This window comes from Lates calcarifer, linkage group LG18 (genome assembly GCF_001640805.2).
Source record: "Lates calcarifer isolate ASB-BC8 linkage group LG18, TLL_Latcal_v3, whole genome shotgun sequence".
In the NCBI taxonomy this organism is placed as follows: Eukaryota; Metazoa; Chordata; class Actinopteri; family Centropomidae; genus Lates; species Lates calcarifer.
In genome coordinates, this window is record NC_066850.1 from 14,333,951 (window position 1) to 14,353,872 (window position 19,922).

At 40.2% G+C, this 19,922-nt stretch overlaps 2 protein-coding genes across 26 annotated transcripts in view; one reads left to right on the forward strand and one right to left on the reverse strand.

Moving 5' to 3' along the window:
• plxnc1 (plexin C1) overlaps positions 1 to 10,482 on the forward strand; it is a 49,473-nt gene extending 38,991 nt beyond the window's left edge. For all 25 annotated transcript variants that reach the window (XM_051077829.1, XM_051077827.1, XM_051077822.1 and 22 more), the window contains exons 22-31: positions 2,933 to 3,101; positions 3,677 to 3,777; positions 5,224 to 5,299; positions 6,828 to 6,862; positions 6,962 to 7,057; positions 7,475 to 7,638; positions 7,726 to 7,873; positions 8,046 to 8,186; positions 8,268 to 8,342; positions 9,621 to 10,482. In XM_051077829.1, the coding sequence (XP_050933786.1) occupies positions 2,933 to 3,101; positions 3,677 to 3,777; positions 5,224 to 5,299; positions 6,828 to 6,862; positions 6,962 to 7,057; positions 7,475 to 7,638; positions 7,726 to 7,873; positions 8,046 to 8,186; positions 8,268 to 8,342; positions 9,621 to 9,725 (1,110 nt within the window). In that variant the 3' untranslated portion in view covers positions 9,726 to 10,482. The remainder of the gene's footprint in view (positions 1 to 2,932; positions 3,102 to 3,676; positions 3,778 to 5,223; positions 5,300 to 6,827; positions 6,863 to 6,961; positions 7,058 to 7,474; positions 7,639 to 7,725; positions 7,874 to 8,045; positions 8,187 to 8,267; positions 8,343 to 9,620) is intronic.
• On the reverse strand, positions 10,154 to 18,921 carry cep83 (centrosomal protein 83). Its single transcript, XM_018702895.2, has 16 exons — positions 18,777 to 18,921; positions 17,491 to 17,697; positions 17,205 to 17,355; positions 16,972 to 17,064; positions 15,566 to 15,697; positions 15,221 to 15,472; positions 14,919 to 15,050; positions 13,865 to 13,979; positions 13,097 to 13,241; positions 12,839 to 12,988; positions 12,360 to 12,435; positions 12,110 to 12,267; positions 11,872 to 12,001; positions 11,622 to 11,725; positions 11,243 to 11,432; positions 10,154 to 10,703 (listed from the first exon to the last, which is right to left on the reverse strand). Exons 2-16 carry the CDS (start codon positions 17,688 to 17,690, stop codon positions 10,566 to 10,568), a joined length of 2,166 nt encoding a protein of 721 aa, XP_018558411.1. The 5' UTR covers positions 17,691 to 17,697; positions 18,777 to 18,921; the 3' UTR covers positions 10,154 to 10,565.
• Positions 18,922 to 19,922: the final 1,001 nt, after the last annotated feature.

Genomic DNA, 19,922 nt, shown 5'->3' on the forward strand with positions numbered 1-19,922 from the left:
ATGCTGTACCAGTACGTCACAAGTTTAGTCAGCTGTACTGGAAGTAATCACAAACACTTCCCATTTCTCAGTTCTGTTTTTGGTCTGTTGGTTTGATAAGTACAAAACTGTGTTTATGTAATTCTGTGTTTCAACTAAATTAATACACTTTAATAGTACCGTAATCTTCCAATACACGCACTTCATCAAAAATTATAATATGATATTACATCTCCAAATTGTGGGGTAATTTTTCACACCTCATGTAAACTCATCAGAATTTTAGAGTGATCACTCTCAGGTTTGGCTGTTTGTCGTATTAAGAGTATAGAGACATGTATCTTAAGGCTGTTTTGAACACACAAAGAAATACATCTCTAAAAAGGGCTTCTTTTTTTTTTAAACCACATGTTCTTAGGTTATCTTGAGAAACTAACTTCCTGGACGTTGCACTAGTGGGAAGTTATAAAATAGTTCCTCAGAAATATACAATGCTGTGCAAAGTCTGAGGTTAACTTCATGCAAAGTAGAGTAAATCTATATTTGGTGTGACTGTCAGCACCATTTCTCTTTGATGCATTTGACAGGCAGGTTGTTCCAAGCATCTTGGAGAACTTGGCACAGTTGTTCTGTGGATTTAGGCAGTCTCAGTGTCCTCTGTCTATTCATGAGATCAGGCCTCTGTTGGGCCCAGTCTATCTATTGCAAGAATCTTTGTTTATCCTGTTGCTAATGTTCTTTATGAGTCTGGCTATATGTTTGGCTCATTGTCATGCTGCAGAATGAATCTGAATCTTTTGCGCAGTACTCGTATATCAGATTACTCAACCCACTATTTAACAGAGCACGAATTAGTTGAGATAAATTCAATTTATTTACTTTTTGACTTTTCAAGAAGAATTCAAAACATCATAGAGTATCTTGGCAACACAACTGAAAGTGAAAAACAGTACATCTCATCCTAATGGCAGGAAATATCTGCCTGCTGTCAAACACTAATATGAAAATGAGAGTGAAAGATGTTTGGTTACGGCAGTGAGGGATGTGTTCACCATAGTGACAGGAAACTAAACACTGAGAAAGGCTTGGGTTGGTCAGTAACCTACTCTTGTGTATGAAGATGTGAATGTTGTGGCAGTTTTTTATAGTTTACTTGCTCAACCACTGCGACTCATTGCCATGTATCCTTAAAAGGAAAAAACTACATTTTGTCATATTTAAATAATCAAATGTTTCAGGCCCCATGTGTGAGAGCAAATAACCAGTTCTATGAGTAGAAAGACACTGCATACACTCTTTCATTTACATTAATGTGCTATGTCTGATGAAGAGAAACCCTAGAATACATCACATTTAAACTGTGACAGAAGGAAACTGCGACTTGACAAAAACATCTAATTCAAGGAAGTGGAACATCTCAGTATTTCTCAGATTAAACATTTCCTTAAAGTCACATTTTGTATGTAAGTTTCTTTGAACACACCCAACTGATCAGATTGTAGATAGAGACGTTTCGATTATAAAGCATTTAAATACCATTAAATCTGAGAGCAGGAAAATACAGCATGAGCTAGTGGCCAGGCATGAGTTGACATTCTATATTTTGAACTTTATTTTGTAATCAAACGCGGTAACTCTGTGGGTTACACTACAGTCACTGTCACGGTCTGTAAATGCTGACAACCAGAGACTGACCTGTGTCATCACTCTCATATGACAAGTCCAAATGTTGGTTGATTTTAAAGGCACTGAAAGCATTTTCTCAGTCAACTTGAAAATAAATGAGTGATCAGGTTTATTATGAGCTGTTGACTTGTTTGCTCATGTTGCCTGGAGGAGATGCTGCTGCTAAAACCACTCCCTTACACTCCTGATGAAGAGATTAGCTGAGGTTTTGACGCTGAATAAGTAATACCACAGGGTGTTAGTATGAGATTTAAGTTTGATTACTGCTTATTTAGTCAAAAATATATAATGCTAAACCTACAATAGCTTTTTTCTTTGTCCAACAAACTATAAATACAACACTGACATATTGTCGCCTTTAAAAGCCTACCATTGTTTATTTACACACCCAGAAAACATAGAGCTATATTAGTGTTTGTAGTTGTGTTTCTGGTCACCTGCTGAATAGTGCAGTATACTTTTAGCTGTTTTGGTCTGTTTAGCTGCTAAATGCAAGGAGGGCAGTATTTCATGAAACCAGCTTAGCATCAAATCATGGTACATCTGTACATGTACATGTGGTAACTTCACATGCTGTAATTTAGCTATAAGCACATAAAATGTATATTATGTGCAGTATTTTGACACATGAACACCCTGCACATAAACTGCATGTCTGCTATCTATAACACCTCACTGTGTTTCATCCTCAGTACCCTGTGTTTGTTCTTCTTTTACATTTCCTTCTCCCCCCTGCTGCAGCGACCCAATCCACAACTGCCATGAATGTTTTATCTCACAAACCATCATCTCACTTTACTGCTCATTTACATCCATTAGATGGGGCAAACATGAACCACAGAACTACACAAAGGAAATAAGATGGAGACTGATGGTACTTCCTCTGTTGTAACACTGCTGAAAGGCTTTCATTAACCTCAAAGATCCCTGCAGCTGCATTACATTTTCCAACAATGAATGATGGACAACACTTGCAATGAACCAGCTGTTGTTTCGATGAAGTTTAGATTCAGTCAGATTTCATAATGTTGAAAGTGAGGTTAGCAATAGTGGTTATTTTAGTGGTTTTTGACACGTATGAGTGCAGGCATGTACAGCATCGTGCCAGTGAGGTAAGCGTTTAAGCTCTGGGTTGTGTGTATCAGAGTGAATGAATGATGATAGTTGTTTTCATTTTGACTGAAGTTATAAAGATCATATAAGAATTATTTTTGGTAATTAGAAAATACAATGACATGTCTGTTTTGTTGAATGTTTCTGTCTGTAGAAGCTGAAGGTGCTGTTTGCTGTGGGCAGTGATGGAGAGGTCAGTGAGCCTCTGGAGGTCAACGCCCTCAACTGCGACACTGTAGAGCAGGTCAAAGAGAAGATCCTGTCCACCTTCAAGGCCAAGTTTGGTTTCCCCTACAACACTCCCCTCAGGGACGTTTGTATCGGTCAGTAACAGACCAGCAGTTTACAAATATACAGCCTCATCTCTTTGTCTCAGTCTCTGCTTTAAGTTGAAGTTTTCATCAGTATGATTTAATTGCTGTGCACTGCACACTAAAACCATAAAGTGATCCTACCAACAAGTATTGTGTTTGTAGCCAAAGAGTCACATGTCTTATTCCTCTGTGCCATAGATCTCCATTGTTGTCCAAAACCTATTAACACATCAGTTTTTTCATTAACCTGAATGTTGGTTTAAGTCAGTCTCACGTACACCGTCCTGGTGAACACAGCTGAAAATAGTCCCCACCAAATGCAGTATTTGAGGAACACAGACAAGGAAGGGACGCTTGAAAGTTGTTGACTATAAGAGGTATAATATCAGCTATATTCTTAAAGCACAAAGGCTGATTTAATGGGTATTATTGCACATTTTTGCTCATGTACTTTAATATGTTTTATGGCTATTCATTAAAATTAATTGAACATTTGATACGTAGGTTGCCATAAAGTCACCTATAACCTTCAAATAAGTCTTTCCAAACTGTTTAACCTCAACGTTTCCACTTTGTCCCACCAGAGTATGAGAAGGATGGCTTGTTTGTCCCTCTTCAGGAAGTAGATGCAAGCTCAGAAGTTATTGGGGAGGTGACAATGCTCAACACACTCAAGCACTACAAAGTAAGAAGTGGGACTGTTAAAAAAAAACACCACATATACAGGCAGTTATTGCGTTGACCATTTGTGTGTCAGATAGAGGATGCTGCTGAGGTGTAACTTAACAGAAACTTGAAAACGCCCACTGCAACGGTGCATTTCATGAACCACAGTAATCACAGCCTCTACAAGTCTCCTCCCCTCACTTTCAGTATTATTGCTACTGGAAAAGAGAATGCAGTGGTCATAAAATTCAGAAACTGGGTTTAAAAAAGTAAAAAGTAAAAAACCCTCCAGATGTTGCAAATACCATCTGAAATATGTTGAACACAGACAGATTTAATGTGACAGGAAAAGGGTACAGAGTTTAATGTGTTGGAGACCCAAACAGCAGCATTACCTTTATAATTCATTTCCAGTCAGATTTCTTTATACAGCACAAAATCATAACATACATTATCTAAAGGCACTTTACAGAGTAAGGTAAGATTCAACAGTTCCCACCATAAGCAAACATTTTAACACTAAAAAGATATTGCATTATAGACCAAGGTGGTCTGTGTGGTATTAACACCAATCTGATATCAGGGTGCTGAACTCTTGCACACTTTTGTTTTTGGGGCCTGAACTATACATTTTGCTTTTACTTTCCTTTCTTTGAAACTCGCTGTTAAATGTAGACGCATCATTTCCTGTAGGCAACAACAAAATTTACTTTAACCCACTTAGTTGACAGCAGCTCAGTGAGAGGAGCTCTTCTCTGTCTCACTTTGTCATTAAAGCTGATAAGAAGAGAGGACTTTATATAATAGGAAAAAAAGCATACTGGAGGGAGAGTGGGTTGTAATGGCTTCATAATGGGATCATGGAGTCTTTTGTGCTGAGTGTATTCATCATCATAGGGTACCATTAGAGCCTGGGGAAGATACAACTCCAACACTTATGTTGTATCTTAGCCTTGTGTCCTGGTCTCTGTTGACTGTAATACAAAGCCATGCTGCAACTTGAAAAAAATACAGGATTAGTCGAGCAACAAACGATACATACGTGTTGCTGTCTTGGAAAATTCATGTTTTAACTTTAAGGGTATTGAGCAAATGTTCAATAACGTAGGTTTTCTTTAGTTCCTGAAAAGCTGATGTTTGGTGAGTGTCTCCCTTAAACAGCAACACCCACATTCGTATAAACCCAAATTTCAGGGGGAGTTCTGTTGGTTATTGTGGTTTCCTTTTCTATTCACACATATACACAAACAACAGAACCAAAACACAGAAAAAGGTAAAACTGAAAGCATATCTGATGTAACTGGTAGGTTTTACTGCAGGACGCTAAATAAATGAAACTTGAAGCTGGAATGTAGAGACTGTAAAGTTTCAATTGTTTGTTCCCTCTTTACAAAATTTGAATTATTCAATTAATGATTATTCAATAATTAACCTTTCTGTGTGTTGTTTTTTTAAACTCCTCTAGGTTCCTGATGGAGCAACAATCAAAGTGCTTTCTAGGAAAGCTCATCCTCCTCTGAGTCCACAGGGAAGTGTGAAGGGTAAGAGCTGAGAGGAAAGACTGCTGACAGAACACGAGGAACAGCTCGACATATTGGCTAAATTTTTTTCTTGCTGACAGCATGATGGGAAAATTGTTAGCACTTTCATGTCAGCACATTAAATATGGGGATAGAATCAGGAGGTGATTAGCTTAGCTTAGCTTAGCATCAAGACCAGAAGCAAGGGAAAACTCTCCAAAGTTCAACATTATCCCTAACAACACGTCTAAAGTGCAGCAGATACCACTTTGCATTTCGCTATGTCAAATGTGTAATTTCACTAAGAGATAAACAGCTGATAGTTCCATCATTCATGGCAGCTGTGAGGTTAAGATAAAATGAAAGAAAATGTACTTTATTTATTAACAAAGGACTTAAGAGTTAACATAATACATAGTACATAATCACATAGATGCATACACACGATAGTGTAACATGAGGATATGTGTGTATGAGTATGTGGGTATATGCTGGTGAGGATGTGTATGCGTGAAAATGTATTTTTGTATGCGTATGTCTGTGTGTGTGTGTGGACATGCAACAAGTCGAGTGGATATACACCTGACACTGATGCTACAGTTGCTACCATGCACCTTAACCAGCAGATTAGGAGAATAGGCTAGAATGTATTTTAATATTTACTCTGCTGCTGTTTGTCACAAAAAAGAAAAACAAACAAGTGTGAAAAAAATGTGAAAACAACATACAGCTGACTTTTATTCAGAATTGTATTTATTTAATTAGTGGCCTACATGTCACTAAACCCATTACATTACATATTTCAGTCTCACTCTGCAATAATAACATTAGTAATGAGTGTATTTTTGTTACTGCTTATTTTAAAATGGGTGAGATAAAACCTCTTTGACAGAAATAATCATGCAAAGTTAATCTAAAATAAGCAGAACATTGTTGCATGGCTGTCTATGTGGTTGTGTATGGTTGTGTATGTATATGCAGTATCAGTCAAAAGTTTGGACACACCTTCACATTCAATGTTTTTTCTTTATTTTCATTATTTTCTACATTGTAGATTAAAACTGAAGACGTCAAAGTGTGAACAACAAAGTGTTAAACAAACCAGAATATGTTTTATATTTTAGATTCTTCTAGTCAGGCAGGAATGCTTCTGCCATTCTCTCTTTCAGATGTGTATGTATATATATGTATATGTATGTTTATATGTATATGCCTGACTGTATGTGTAACTGTTGCAGCTGTAGCTCAGGAAGTAGAGCGGGTCTCCCTCTAATCAGAAGGTCATTGGTTTGATCCTCGGCTCCTCTGGTCCACATGCTGAAGTATCCTAGGGCAAGATACTGAACCCCAGTGTATCATCTATGTGTGAATGAGTGTGTGTGTGTTAGAGCTGTAGTGTAAAGTACTTTGAGTACTCAATATGACTTTAGTTTTGGCCTAGATGACCTTATAAATTTGCAAACACCAACCAAAAAACAGGTGCCAGAAAAGAGGAAGTGAATTATTTCCACTAATGATCAGTGTTTATTTCTACTCATTTTTCCTCTAGATGATGAGAACTTCTCTGGGAAATACTTCCACCTGGTGAGTGACAGATTGTGTTTTGTTTGTTGAAGTCATTCATAAAATTTCAAGAAGATGAAGATGAACTCATCTCACGGCCGGTGTCTTCTTTAACCGCAGATTGATCCTGATATAGTCGAGGACCAAAGAAAAAACCCAGAGAGGAAGAAATTAAAACTGAAGGAAGTGCACCTCACCAAGCTGCTCTCCACAAAGGCAAGAGGAAGCAGTCGCCAACATTAGCAGAACTGATACTGAGTCTGATCATTTCCAGCACCAGCAGTAGTGTTAATGCTGTAAAGGAAGCACGCTATTCTTGTTATCTGTGCTGTCAGAGTAGCTTTGCTGAATTTGAAGAGGGTTTTGTTTTCAACTGTGAGAAAGAGCAGGTGTCACTTTGAGCTTCATTTTTTAGACAGGAAATTAATTAGCAACAGTACAGAGAGTTCTGGTAAGAGGGCATGTGGTGTTATTTCAGAGGGGGGAAGAGTCATATTCAGTTCAAACTTTAAATATCTCTGCTGCTCTCTACCTTCAGCTGCTACAGTTTCTAATTCAATCTACTGTTAATTTAGGGAGGTTTTTCTTTTTACTGCTATGAAATGACACAACCCTGTTCTCTCTCTCTTTAAGGTGGCAGTGCATTCATTTGTGGAGAACCTGTTCAAGTCAATCTGGGGGATGCCGCACAGCAGAGCTCCGCACGCTGTCAAATACTTCTTCAACTTCCTGGACACTCAGGCAGACAACATGAAGATCACAGACCCAGATGTCCTACACATCTGGAAGACCAACAGGTACAGCTGGGCAGTAGATGTGCTAAGGTCCAAATCTGAAAACTGCACCTGTTTTCCTCTCTGACAAGTCTTTACTCTGCTTCACAGTTTGCCTCTGCGCTTCTGGGTCAACATCCTGAAAAACCCCCAGTTTGTTTTCGACATGGAGAAGACTCCACATTTGGACGGTTGTCTGTCAGTCATCGCTCAGGCCTTCATGGACTCCTTCTCCCTCAGTGAGACCCAGCTGGGAAAGGTCAGTTTCATATTTTATTAGTAGAAGAAGAAGCACAGGAAGTCCAGTTTTCCTTTAATGTTGAGAAAGTGGAATCACAGGTGGACGTCTCATGGATCTGCCCTCGGATTTTGCACCTAGGAATGCAAACAAAATAAAAATCACATTGCCTTCAATGTTTATTGTGTTCCAGCATGCACCAACCAACAAGCTCCTATATGCCAAAGATATTCCCAAGTTCAAACAGGACGTGAAGGCTTACTACAAGCAGATCAGAGACCAGCCACCAATCACAGACTCTGAATTCAAGGCCTTCCTACAGGAGGAGTCAAAGGTAACCATCCATTTTATTACAAAATCAAAAAAAAAAAGTTAAGACCAGCAATGAGAGGATGACTGTTTGTTTTGATTTCAGAAACATGAAAATGAATTCAACGAAGCAGCAGTCCTCAGAGAGCTCTACAAATTCATCCAGAGATACTTCACAGAGGTCAGTTCTCTTCATGGCATCACTTTGGATGTTTTTATGCGGTTTTTAATGGCAAATAAAACTCTTAGAAGACATCAATGTGAACTGACAATGATGTCTGAGATGCCACATCCAGGTTTGCTTCAACACATTGTAGTTACAGTTTGCACATGGAGCTTACTTTATGGGGCTGCACGATAAAACAATAACGATAAACTGCACAATGATAGAAATACAACTAGTGGTTGATAAATGTTTGATATGATTCATTTTCGTGCTTAGAGAGCATGTGCTGCTGATCACTTTGCAGGAACAGAGCACTGGACAGGTTAAGGTTCACTTTCACTCGGGAGCAAAAGTCGTCAAAGAAATAATGATTTATCATGACCATTATCAGTATCAACTGATATGCAGGGTTTTTTTTATCGTAATAACAGCCCTCATTAAATCTGTGGTGGGTGACCAACTGCCAGCTGTCTGAAATGAACAATATGACTGGCAAGTTTCACTTTGACCACTGGAGAGAAATTGCATAATTTTGGATGAGTTTGTCAGAAAAAATTCAGAACTCAGCAGCATTTTGCTTTTAACACTGGCTACAGATCAGATCTGAGTCAACAAATTTAAACTGCAGGACTCTTCTAGCTGTTATTGAGACAAAGGAGAGAAATTTAACCATGTTAACCCACCGTCTAATCAGAATCACACAGACTTTCTTTAGGCTTTACCACTGACTATCATATGCATCAAAAATAGGCGGTGCACCATGCGTCATAATATTTCATATTTATACTGGTGGTTTTTATTTCATGAGAACAGCTGGTCCAAGTGTTCATACATACATTTTATTTGCTGTCATCTCAGACTAAGCTGCATCTGAGCCACAGGCCACAGAGTCTTCACTTGTGAAACCAACAGTCACATGAGACTGTGAGTGCGTGTGCGTTTAGAGGAAATGAGATTGAAAGCCTTCTGATTTTCCCTTTGCTTCTTTATCAGGCCGTTGTTTCCTGTTCCTGTGCACAGAGTGGCGCATTTTCAAACCTCAGTACACAGAGTGTCACTTATTATAAGATGACTAATCTGCCTTATTCTAAGTCTTTACAGAGAATTCCTTAAAAGATTCAACACATTTATAAACTAGAAGATGAAATAATGTTTCTTTTTTTATCTATGAACCTAGTACCACAGTAAAAAGCTTGTTATGGTGGATGATTTTGGAGCTACAAGCAGAAAGATAAGGATTTTAAATTGCAATGTGGCTGTAAAATGCCTGATCCTGGTTTTATTTTCCTACAGATAAGAGAGAAGCTTGACCAGAACGGAGCCCCTACTGAGCTGACCGAGCAACTGCATCACCTTAAAAACCTGTTTGATGGACTGAAGAGCTGCACCTGGAACTAAGCTGCCTGTCTTTAACTCATATGGAATGAACTGAGTGGAGCTCTGAGCGACGCAGCGACAGGAAGGCTCTTATGAAGCTGTCAGGCGACGACAGAGGAGACTGTGGCCAGCGTGTCATCCTCCCGTTACTAAGATGGAGATGAGGTACTGAGTTAATAAACTGTTAGAGGGGCTGCTGACCACGTGGGTTGTTTCATTAGTCTGTGAGGAGTTTTGCAAACATCCTGTCAGTAGTTTCTATAAAGGGACACTTCTGCTGAATGCTATTTTGTAACTATATGTGACACATTCTGCTGGTCTTGTGTCTAATGGAGGTTTAGTTCTTTACTGTAGTGTCACAGTGAACAACTACTGCTCAATGTAAACAGACTTGTTGCCACGTGACACTGTTAGGATCACAACTCAAGGACAGAGTCAAAACACAGATATTGTTTGTCACAAAAAAAGTTCATTTTTTCAAAACAATTCAAGTAAAACATGTTGGAGTGACATCAACAGTCTGTATAAACATTGTGCAATTTGCAGCCTGTAGTGTCTTGAGCCTTTCTATTGGCTCCTCGATATAAAAACTGTTTCTCCAGAATGAGCAAACATCTGTAAACAACAAGCATCTCAATACAAAATCAAACCCTGAGGACATCACGGTCAATTAGCATTTCAAAGTCCTGCCAATATTAGCAAGAGGTGTAGACCCTGACAAAATGCATTACATTTATATGTAAATACGTCAATAAATAATGTTTCTATTCTGTAAAAACACTGTTTGTGTCCTTGATTTGAAAACAGGGCCCGTCTCACTCTGTAATTATATTGCAAGTCCAAAGGGAAGTAGTGTAGGGGTCAGAGGCCAGGCTGGGGAGTGGGCTCCCGGTCCCTCTGCACCAGAGACCCCAGTTCCTCCAGCTGCTGCTGCTGGGCACTCTCCAGATCCTCCAGCCTCCTGCGCAGCAGAGAGAGCTCCCTCTGATGCTGCTCCTCCTGCAGCACGCATACAAAAAGATGGCAAAAGCAACAGTGTTACAACAGCCTGACTGGCATTGCTACATTAATGCATCTCTTTCTCACACACACACACATATACTGGAAGTAAATGTGAGTTACACATGCACCCTGCTTCCTGTGTGTTCACTGACACTTCGGTAAACCTAAATCATTCTATGGTCACACGTTGGTATCATGGTGTTGGAGTAGCTCAGACCTACAGAGTGAGATATTATTATGATTTACTGTCAGCCTCTGCCATGTATTTTTGTTTGTGATATTTGTGACATTTCAGGGAATGCTCTATAACAGCCCACAGAGAGGAGGTGTTCGCTTGTTACATTCAGCTGTGGCTTCTCTGCATCTGACAGGAGAGTCCGAGTAGGAGGCTCCATTTCCTCAAAATTCAACCTGTGCTGTTGCTGCATTGCATTCTGGACTACTTCCTGCTGCTGTGGGTGTAGACATTAGACTCTACCTGTTTAACAAAGAATTTCTTTCTTGCTGCAAACGTGTCTGTTCACTGCTGTACTTACTGGGATGTTGGATAATGGCCCCTCAGACCCCAAGAGGAGGAAGGGGGTGGGGGAGGAGGTCAGAAACGCGGGGCCTGTGCTGAAAGGACCCTGTCCGCCCAGCAGGAGGCGTCGAAACTCGTTGTGTCGTCGCTGCAGCTCCTTCAACCGTCGGCTGAGTTGAGCCTGTTCCTCTGAGAATGATGAACGTCTGGACAAAGGGAAAAAAGGAAGTTAGGATTTATGTTTGTTGGATAATTCAATCAGGACATCATCCTTACAAGAGATATCATATAAAACATCTCGGGTTGCAAGCTGCTTTGACCGGTGACGCAGCAGATTTCCTGGCAGTTAAACATCACTGGATTATTTCATTCATGAAATGATAGTTGATGTTTACTTCTTGGCTGCAGCAGCTTCCAGTTCCAGTTCCTCTATCTTTGCCTCCAGCAACTGGATCTTATCCTGCAGTCTCTTCTCTTTGTTCTCTGTCAGCGTCTTCCTCTATACAACACACACACACACACACACACACACACACAGCACAAAGAAACCTCTATTTGTAACTGCATCTAAATTCTTTCTGAGAGCTACAATGTTGATAATTTCCAACCTGCTGGAGTAAAGGACATTGTAGAGAGCATCAGTACCTTCTTCTGGGCCACTGCTGCCCTCTGCAGTTTCTCTTTGACCTGAGAGTATTTGTGCTGCAGCTCGGCCTCTCGATTCTGCAGCTTGTGTTTCTCCTCCAACCACTCGATCTGACGGTCCTCCAACACCCTGAAGACGAAACAACAGACAGAGAGAAGACAGAAGAAAAAAAAGTGTTTCAAATGAGAGGTCATGCTAAGTTAAGCTGATTATGTGAAGACAGAGCAGCTGATGTACCTCTCTGCCTCGTGTTGGCTCTTCTCTGCCTGGCCTCTTGCCGTCCTCAGCTCCTCCCTGACTCGGTCCAGTGTTTCTCTGAGGCGCCGATTTGTCTCCATTAAGTCACTTTCGGAGTGTGACAGTGTCCCCAGCTGGACACCAAGATCTTGGTTTTGCTGTTGGGTCAAACACAGTCACAGTTATTTAAAGCATACAAACCTTAGCAATGACAGCTTCAGGACTTTGTATCTTGAGGTTAAGGACTAACCTGCTGCAGCTCAGAAATCTCTGCTTTCTGTCTCTCCAGCTCCTCAAGCTGTGAGTTCTGCTGCTGAAGTCTGGTTCTGAGTAAAACAGTAATTAAAACATTAAATAAAATGCCATCATGCAGGATAGTTGACCTTTTTTCCCCAGTTTCCGTTCCCCAAAATGTTTGTACAGGAAAAGAAACTAGGGTAAAAATGCTGAAAAGGAAATGCTTTTTCAAAACATCAAACAACCACAGAGAAGTGATAGCTGGTATATGCAGTGCATCATCTCACACCCTCCTCCACTTTTATTTGATCGAATTGTGTTTCAACAAATGTGCTGTGGCCCTCTACGTGTGCTCCTATGTGTTTTATTTACTGGTGTCTAAACCTCAGAGTTGAGACAGTGTCACCATGCAGCTGAGATTCAACAGAATTCCCCTCTGACTAATGCAACTGTGTAGATTTAGTAACACTCAGTGTTCTGTGTAAAGCGAACCTCACGCTCTGCACTTCTTTGCGGGCTGACTCCTCGCCTTGCTGGGCACTGCGGAGACGCTCCTCCCACTCTTCCTTCTGGGCGTGTTCTGCAGCGTCCTGCAGCACCCTCTGCTGTTCCAGTGTGGCAAGATGATTCTCCAACTCCAACCTAAAAACATAAAACCGTATTAAATGCAGCACCCACACTTTCTCATCCTTTTCAAGGATTCAAACATTTTTTTATCAGTAACTGAAATGACACAAAGGTGATTCTCACTTTTCCTCATGCAAAGCTGCAGTTTTGCGGAACTCCTCCTCTCGGGCCGACTGCACCTTCCTAATGGTCTCCCTCTCCTTCTCCACCAGAACTTCTTTGTGTCGCTCCACTGCAGCTTTTAGCACCTCCACATCTGCCTGCAGACCTGAGGCACACAGAGTTACTGTGAGAGTCTGAGAGTGATGGGGATGCACACTGTAACAGTTTGTGGATTCTTCTTCAGAGGGAGGTCTGGACCACATTTTGAATTTTTGGTTAATTATAATCTGACTATGCCTGATCATAGGTACAGAGTACAGAGCACAGCTTAGACTCTGTAGTCACTAACTGAAAAGGTGAAACATACTTTTATAGTCAGAGGCATTTTTGACAAAGGGAAGTGAAAAGTTAGTTCTAAGAACAGTCAGCTTATTTCTGTGATGGAAAATGTGACTAAAAACAAGATGACTGTGATATTGTACATAAACAACCTATATAGAGTTAGGTCACATGGTTATGAACACACTTATTTTTGGCCCTTTGACAGGTCTCCCACACAATGAATGTGGGAGGTAGAGATGAATGACATAAAAGACTTAATTCTCCATACTGTGTAATCACAGCCCCGAGTCAGTAAATCAAATCAAATCAAAGGAAGTTGTAAGAAAACAAAAAACAGGCATAAGACAAACAGAAAGTCAGGACCTCAGCACATCTCACTGCAGAGAGTTGAGCAGTGTGTGTGTGTGTGTGTGTGTGTGTGAGGGAGGGAGAGAGAGAGATCCATACCTTCCATCTGCCCCTGCAGAGTGTCTCTCTCCCTCTCCATCTCCCCTTTAGAGCGGGTACACTCCAGTTTGATGCTGGCCACCTCCAGTTTATGTGAATGCTTCAGGCTTTCAATCTGAGAAGAAGAACAGAGTGAGTATGTGGCCACAGTGATAGACAGAGGACACTTGCTGGATGTTGTTAGAAATGTCTCTTTTTACCATCATCTATATATATTTTTTTTCTTTGCTTAGCATTCCATTTTTCTTGCAATTGTATATGAATCAGTGGAGGACCGCAAGTGTCAAAGAAATAGTAAGCATTTAATTCATTCGTAATTAATTATACAATAATAATAGGCATTAATAACTGTGTTAAACTAATTTATTTACCCATACATAAACTGACTAAATTACAATGTAATGAATTGTTTGATATTTTAAGGCCAGTAAAATGAGGCATTATAAAAAAGAATTTACAAATTGCAAAGTACAAAAGAATTAATAAATAATGGCATTTAAAAATCTATATCAATGTGCAGTTTAAAGGAGAAATGAATAACTGGTGCCACACATTGAATTAAGAATACAGATTCTAATGTATTTATTGTATTTATTGACTGTTTGAAGCTGTTTTTGTAACTTCTTCTATGGCACTTGTGGTCCTTCATATAATTCACACCTGTATACTAGTTACTATATTAGTAAGGTATTTTCCTGTACTAATATATTTGCTGTAGTTGTCTATTTTCTTAACAATATCACAACAGGCTGCTTTAAGCTTCATTGGCAATTAGATCAGCTTTTCACTTTATCCATTGTAAATAGATCAACTGTATGATAAAGTATCTATCAATACTCTCATGACAATGAAACACTGATCTGAAAGCCAGTCAACCTAAATGAGAATGAAGCTGGAGAGAGAAAAAGGTTTCATGTTATTGTTGTTACAGACAAACTTTTCCAGAATCATCAGTCTCTTACTTAATCTGGCATTGACACGCAGACACTGCTCAACAATGGCTCATGTAATGTTACAGTTAATAAAACATTTCAGAGGTCATAGAGCAGTGCACCTGGCAGGTGAGGGAGTTGACCTCTCTCTCAGCTTTGTGCAGTCGCCCTGTGAGCTGGCTGTTCTGCTCGTGGCTCTGATGAAGCTCACTCTCCATCCGCTCCAGCTGCAGACGTAGTGACTGACGCTCCACCTGTCAAACCAACGACCAATTACATTATGATGCAAGATGAACTGTGATAATCCTGCAGGTAAGTTTAATAATTGCTGCAGCAAATAACTAAAAGATACAGCAGACAAAAACAGATGATGTGTGATGTTAATCCAATCCCAACACGCTATGAGATGACTTTGTCGTCTCACCTCCAGTGACTTCACTGCAGCCTGAGACTCTGACAGCTGTCTGATCTGGATACGTTGGACGTTCTCAGCCTGCTGACCCGAGTTTTCCTTCTGTGCTCGGAGCTCGGCCACCTCTGCCTCCAGGCCCTTTAGCCGTAGGTGGAGCTGGGCTTTCTCCCTCAGCAGAGCTTCCACTCGTTTCCCGTCACGCAGAGGGTCTGAGCCCTGGTACTGAGCCACCAGGTCCTCCCTATCCTTCTCCAGACGAGAGATCTGACAACAAGGTATGAATATTTTTGATCTCATTTACTAAGTTAGTATTTATCATTATTTTAGACACAAGTGTATCTCAGCAAAGGCACACACCTCTGCCTCATAGCGAATCCTCCTCTCCTCCAGTATATGAGCATGTTCCTCCCTCTGGTGGTCAAACTGGGACTTGAGGAAGGTGTACTCATACCTCAACTTGTTGTACTCAGATCTGTACTTCTCTGTCTCCTGTGAAAAACCACAAGTTACACATATTAGCCACAGATCAGTGAGAGGAGGGAGGGTGCAATCAAGCAGATAAAAATGGAAATTATCTGCTATTCCTTTGAAACCACAGATTTTCAAATGATTTTCAATAGGCAATCAATGCTAATCTCTTGACTGTTGCTATGGACTTGACAATCACAGCTGCTGGTGCCATGTGTAGAGCAGGTACTAAAGGATAATAGCAGCAATTTCCCTCATCAGCAGAGGCCATTTGCAGCTGCTTATTCATGCAAATGACTGACAATAAATTCCACAATGACAAATCTTTTTTTCTTTTTTTCTCCACATTATTTCTTCAGTTACAACCAACAAGTTTTCAACACAAAATTTCAGGTACAAATGCATATTTTCATTTGATCTAAACAGTGACTGAAAAGAGCAGAGAAGGGCTGCAATGAGAGTAAGAAAATATTATTTAAAAGAAACAGTCCACTGAGTGTGGATATTACTCATAAAGTTCATCCATCATCCAACCATCCGACTGCTCAGAAACTGTGGTTTCAGTCGTATTTTAATATACCTATATTATGATGCTACACATGTACGAAGTTTATTAAGTTCCTTCCAGAAATGAAGCTCTGTGATCAACAAAAGTTTATGATACATGTTTTGTTCATTAGATGATCTTCACAAATGAAAATCACTGTTATGATTTTTGAAACCTAAATACAATAACTAGAAGTAAAAAGCTACTGGTTATAAACAAACTACACCATGGTCACATGACATCAACATCACCACCACTAAGCTTCCAACTTGTATTTCAGTTTAAAAATGTCTTGAGCTTGTGCTGACCGTATTTAAGGTATTTAACCAAAAACATATTCAAAAACCCACTGACTTTGGGACAAGGGAAGTGGAAGTGCTAAAATGCTAACTTACTGCTAGGTTTTAGGACTCATTCCTGCACCACTATATTATAAGGTTGTCACTGAAGTTGCCACAGGCAGGAAATGCATCAAAAATCAATTATTACCTCCATGTCTTTTCATTTAGAACATCTTTGTTAGCAAAGACAGCAATTAAGCTAGTTTTGACACAATTAACTTCAAATATGATTTCATCAAAATCTATTACAAAATGGCAGGACACTGTGAACCAGACACAGTACAGGGTCATAGCTCTAACAGTGATACTACTGTTCTCTCTCTTGTGTACTGAAGTGAGAGAGCTGACTGCTGTCTGATATTAGCAGCTTGTAATAAAGAAAAAAAAACAAACAGAGAGAGGCTGACCTCCTCGAGTTTGTTGAACCTCTCTCTGACTGGAGCCTCCATCTCCTGCTGCACCTGAGCTCTGAGCAACTCCAACCGCTGAGGGGTCATCACCTGGTCAACACAAACACACACATTTGTATCCAGTAAGTCAGTGGAAGTTTAGTCACAAAGAACTGATTTAAATATATTTTGTGGGGAGAAAAAAAGGGAGTTAAGTTCCACCCTTTCCTCTCTTCTTGATCAAAGTGTACCTGCAGTCGGAGCTCCTCCAGCTCCCTGGTTTTGTCCAGCAGCTCTCCTCGCAGCTCAGCCAACAGCAGCTGCAGTTTCTCCTGCTGAGCCTGCCTGTCGCTCAGCAGCCGCTTCAGTTCACCCTGCGCCCGCGTAAACTCATCCTGAAGGCTATGAAAAAGATGGAACATACAATACAGATACCTAACCGCCATAGCAAACTGTGAAGTATGGTGAACAGCAGACTGAAAAGATTGTCTTTTCACCATGATTTAAAAAACTTTTTTTTTTTCCATTTAGTTTTACCTTGCATGTTCAGCCTTCAACGTTTGGTAGTTGGTCCTGTGGTTTTCACACTTCATCCTCTCATCTATGAGCATTTTCTGCAGCTCCATCTCTGCTCCCCCAAGCCCAGCAGACAACCCCAGCATGGCTGCAGACTTCCCCATCCCGGGCTCCAGGTTTGGAACCAGGGATGCCGACTGGCCAAGGGCAGACGAGGTCATCTTACCTCTGCAGGAAAGAGTAAAAGATAGGAGGAGATAAGGAAAAGACAGGTAAACCAAACAGAGCACTGTAGTCTGTATCCCAAAGAGAGAAATAAAAGCTGTTAGTACTATAACAGTGACAAAGACTGTCTGCAGTCTGTCTGTGGTGTGGTGATTTCAGAGGGAAGAATGAAGGTTGACTTTGTTGTTAGTTAGTAACCATGGTGGCTTTGAGAAGAGTCCCCTAGCTACTTAAAAATCTCAAGGCTCTGAATCAATCTCAAGTGATTAGTTAGCTCCGCTCTCTGGCTGCTGGCTCTGTTATGGATACGCAGTCTGCGATCACAACTACTGAACCACTTTAACACCAGCCACTTATCATCAAGCATCCTGTCTGGTCTATGTGGCGATTATCACAATAATGTCACTTGACCAGAATAAACTGACACAACGCTGAATTTCAGTATTTCAGTAAATACAACCGCAGTGTCACAAAAGAAACTTTATATGGACAGGCTGATGTTTGTTGGCATCTGCTCTGTTCAAGTACAAGCAACTAAGATTACCCACACTGGAGACAATGGAGGTTTAGCCTATAGACTGGCTTTTGCTGATCACAATACTGATGCAATGCACTTTAAACTATATCAGGATTGTGTCAAAAGCTTTGTGTTATATTTAAATATCGCGCCCCATGTCCCGCGACTTGATATGCTAACTAGCCAGTTAGCTACTTTACTGCGCCCGTTATCGGACACTGCCTTTCTAACATTTTCCATGCCAAGTTGCGGTACTATGCTTTAAGTAAGCGGTCATTAGCACGGCTCAGACGTGTTCTCTTAGTTTAGACACAAACAACCACAATTCAAGCAAAGTTCTGAGTGACTTAACGCGTCTGCTAAACAAGCTAACTTTAGTAAACACTTTGGTGAGCCACGTAGTTAATGTTAGTACAACTGATATTAGCTTGTTGTGCTAACTTCATTTACAACCCAGCTCGCGTTTTGGTCTCCAAGCAACGAAATATGAAGTCATGAAGTAACGTTAAACAACACTATTGTTTACTTTATTTATTGGAGCAGTTGGCAGCCGAAAGCCATTTACCTCTTGTTGAACTGAAGACTCCTTCCTCTCCTGCTTTGTATTTGCTTTGCTAGCCAGCGCTAGCAGGCTAATCTGTAAACTACAAACTGTGGGATCATGGGAATCTTTTCTTGACGTGCATTTATCACGATTAAAAAAAACCTAACTCACCATGACGGGAGCGTATTGCTGCCACACCAGAAAAATAAAAACTGACCACTATCACGTGATAACGTTATAACTCACACATTATAACCATAGACTGTATATAAAGATTATAACGTGATAACTTTGTTTGACGTAATAACGTAATAAGTTAGTTGTACGTTGAAACCATAGACAGTCTATGGTTGAAACGTGATATTAAATGAAATGGTGTAGAACAACGGAGAAACAGAAAATTGCTCATTTACACGATTTGGTAGAGCTTTGCTTCGTGCTTGGATTAAGACATGGCGAGATTTTGCTATTACTGAGCGAGGTGGATGATATCATGATGAGCTTCAACTGAAACGTGAAAATTTTCACGTTATAACGTAATAACATCGCTACAGGTTGTACCTATAGACTAAAGGTTATACCCCGCCCCACACTGCATCTGAAATAATCTTCTATGGCTTGTATATAAGTTATCCCTGTGCAGCGCAGTTAATTTCCTCTTGAAACAATAAAGATTCAGTTTTTCTACTTGACAGCTCACTCTAATTAAACAGCTCAATTCCCCCACTGAATTCTGTCACTTTGCTGCTACGACGACCAAATGTGTCCACAAGGAGCACTTACAGTTCTACATCTCAAGGGAAATACTGAGTCTGCAGTTCGATCAAATGCAAACTATAGAAGATAAACATTATACACCATGTGTTAACAACTAACAGCTGACTGATTGACGCTGTTATTGATTAATTACTAACACCGCCAATCACAACTCTACTTCTGCCAGAAAGTTAAATATTGCAATTTTCATCAGAAAACATCGGTGTATCGATCAAAAAAAGAACATAAATGCTCCTCTGTGGATAAGAGCACAAACATGAAATCATTCCATTGTAAGAAAATGAAGAGGGGGACAATAAAGAAACAGTAATGTTTCTGTTTGGTGTTTTACCACACAGGCATGTAATACTCTGGGTCCAGACATGATGTAGGAGAGGGAGGAGAAAAATA